Genomic DNA, 1,341 nt, shown 5'->3' with positions numbered 1-1,341 from the left:
GCATACGTGCCGGGTGGGGTCTGGACGGCGGGAGCGGGACACGGATATTCGCTGACTTACCACCTCCTACCCCCACCCCGCCGTTGCTGTGATCTCCTTCTGACAGTCGGGGCAGGAGGGACGCGGTAGAGCTTATCGGCTTTAAAAAACAGTCCGGGAAGGCTCTTCCCTTGTGCTCGTTTGGTTTCGGTTGTGTATTTGGTATTTTCGGAGAAGTTAATGTGCACTAGCGGTGTTTTTCTCAGTACGCCCCGCTCCCCTGATCGGTGTTTTTTCCCGAGCAGGTCTCGGTGCTGTATTTCGCCAGGAGCGCGGAGCTGGCGGGTGTGCGCAGCGAGACTCTCTCGGTGCCGCGGCAGATCACCTCTCTGCAGCTCTGGGAGGAGATCGTCAAGGTTCACCCCAGGTACTCGGGAAAGTTACTCCTGAGGTGCACAGCGTTTAACGTAGTCGGGGGTTTTATGGTTAATACAGATTCAGCGTTTAGAGTTGAGCTGGGGCACATATCAGTACTTTGATATCATAAACACAGTGACATGTTCTTGTAACCTGCAGAGAGCACTTTGTGTTTTGGCCAGTTGGAAATGCTGTAGCTTTATGTACACACAAGGAAATGTACCCACAAGTTGAGCCTTAAGGGTACTTTCGGACATGGGGCTCATTGTCCAGTAGACCCATGGTGCGGTAACTCCGCTGCATCTGAAAACTAAGCTGTGTCATATGAAAACTAAGCTGTGGAGATGGCAAGATGTCCCAAGGAATGATCAAGCCCAGCCAAGTCAATAAATATTAAATGAATGATAACGTGAATCCCTTACCTTTAACTGTGCTGTTAGCCATTGGTCTGAGCTTATGGCAAGTTCTGGAAGGCAGGTCAGGGAGGGAACTGATGCCCTGCCACAGGCTTCCAACTGCTTAACCCTTACGCAGGAAGTAGGTTCAGCCACTTTCAACCTCTTCTGCTTTGAAAAAAAAAAACCAAACCACCATGTTTCTTAGGGAGTCTGGTCCTGGGAGAGCTCTAGGTGTGTGCTGTAAGGACCCCTGTGGTGCTCGTGCTCTTTGGAGGTGTCAACATAAATACCACCTCAGGTTAAGGATGATGGAAGGTGCTTAGTTCTGTCAAGAATGAGTCCGATAGACAAAGGTGCAACACTATTCTGGAGGGGAGAGTTTAAAAAAACAAAGTAAGGTATAACAGAGTTTGAGGTCCTCAGGATTTAGTGCTGAATGCACTGGAATTTCTGTAACTTTGGACTTAGATGCCTACGTCTTCCTTTAGGCATCAGCCTTCTTTATTAGATCTACTCTCAAAAGCTATGAACCCCCCCCCCCCCCCTT

At 49.4% G+C, this 1,341-nt stretch overlaps 2 protein-coding genes across 4 annotated transcripts in view; both read left to right on the top strand.

Annotated features, from left to right (window-relative positions):
* Window positions 1-275: 275 nt before the first annotated feature.
* The window catches only part of LOC104491989 (molybdopterin synthase catalytic subunit), a 7,640-nt gene continuing 6,574 nt past the window's right edge, over window positions 276-1,341 (top strand). The window contains exon 1 of one of the 3 annotated variants that reach the window (XM_010134489.1): window positions 276-406. The gene's annotated coding sequence lies outside the window, so the exon portion shown is untranslated. The remainder of the gene's footprint in view (window positions 407-1,341) is intronic. The other 2 variants (XM_010134487.1, XM_010134488.1) reach the window with 2 other exon arrangements.
* LOC104491991 (molybdopterin synthase sulfur carrier subunit-like) overlaps window positions 285-1,341 on the top strand; it is a gene marked incomplete at its 5' end in the record, with an annotated part of 7,629 nt that continues 6,572 nt past the window's right edge. Inside the window, one exon of the mRNA XM_010134491.1 lies at window positions 285-406. Within this exon, the coding sequence (XP_010132793.1) occupies window positions 285-406 (122 nt within the window). The remainder of the gene's footprint in view (window positions 407-1,341) is intronic.

Source organism: Buceros rhinoceros, unplaced genomic scaffold (assembly GCF_000710305.1).
Source record: "Buceros rhinoceros silvestris isolate BGI_N320 unplaced genomic scaffold, ASM71030v1 scaffold4264, whole genome shotgun sequence".
NCBI lineage: Eukaryota > Metazoa > Chordata > Aves > Bucerotiformes > Bucerotidae > Buceros > Buceros rhinoceros.
Note: the sequence above shows the minus strand (reverse complement) of the source record. Positions and strands in the feature narration are given on the sequence as shown.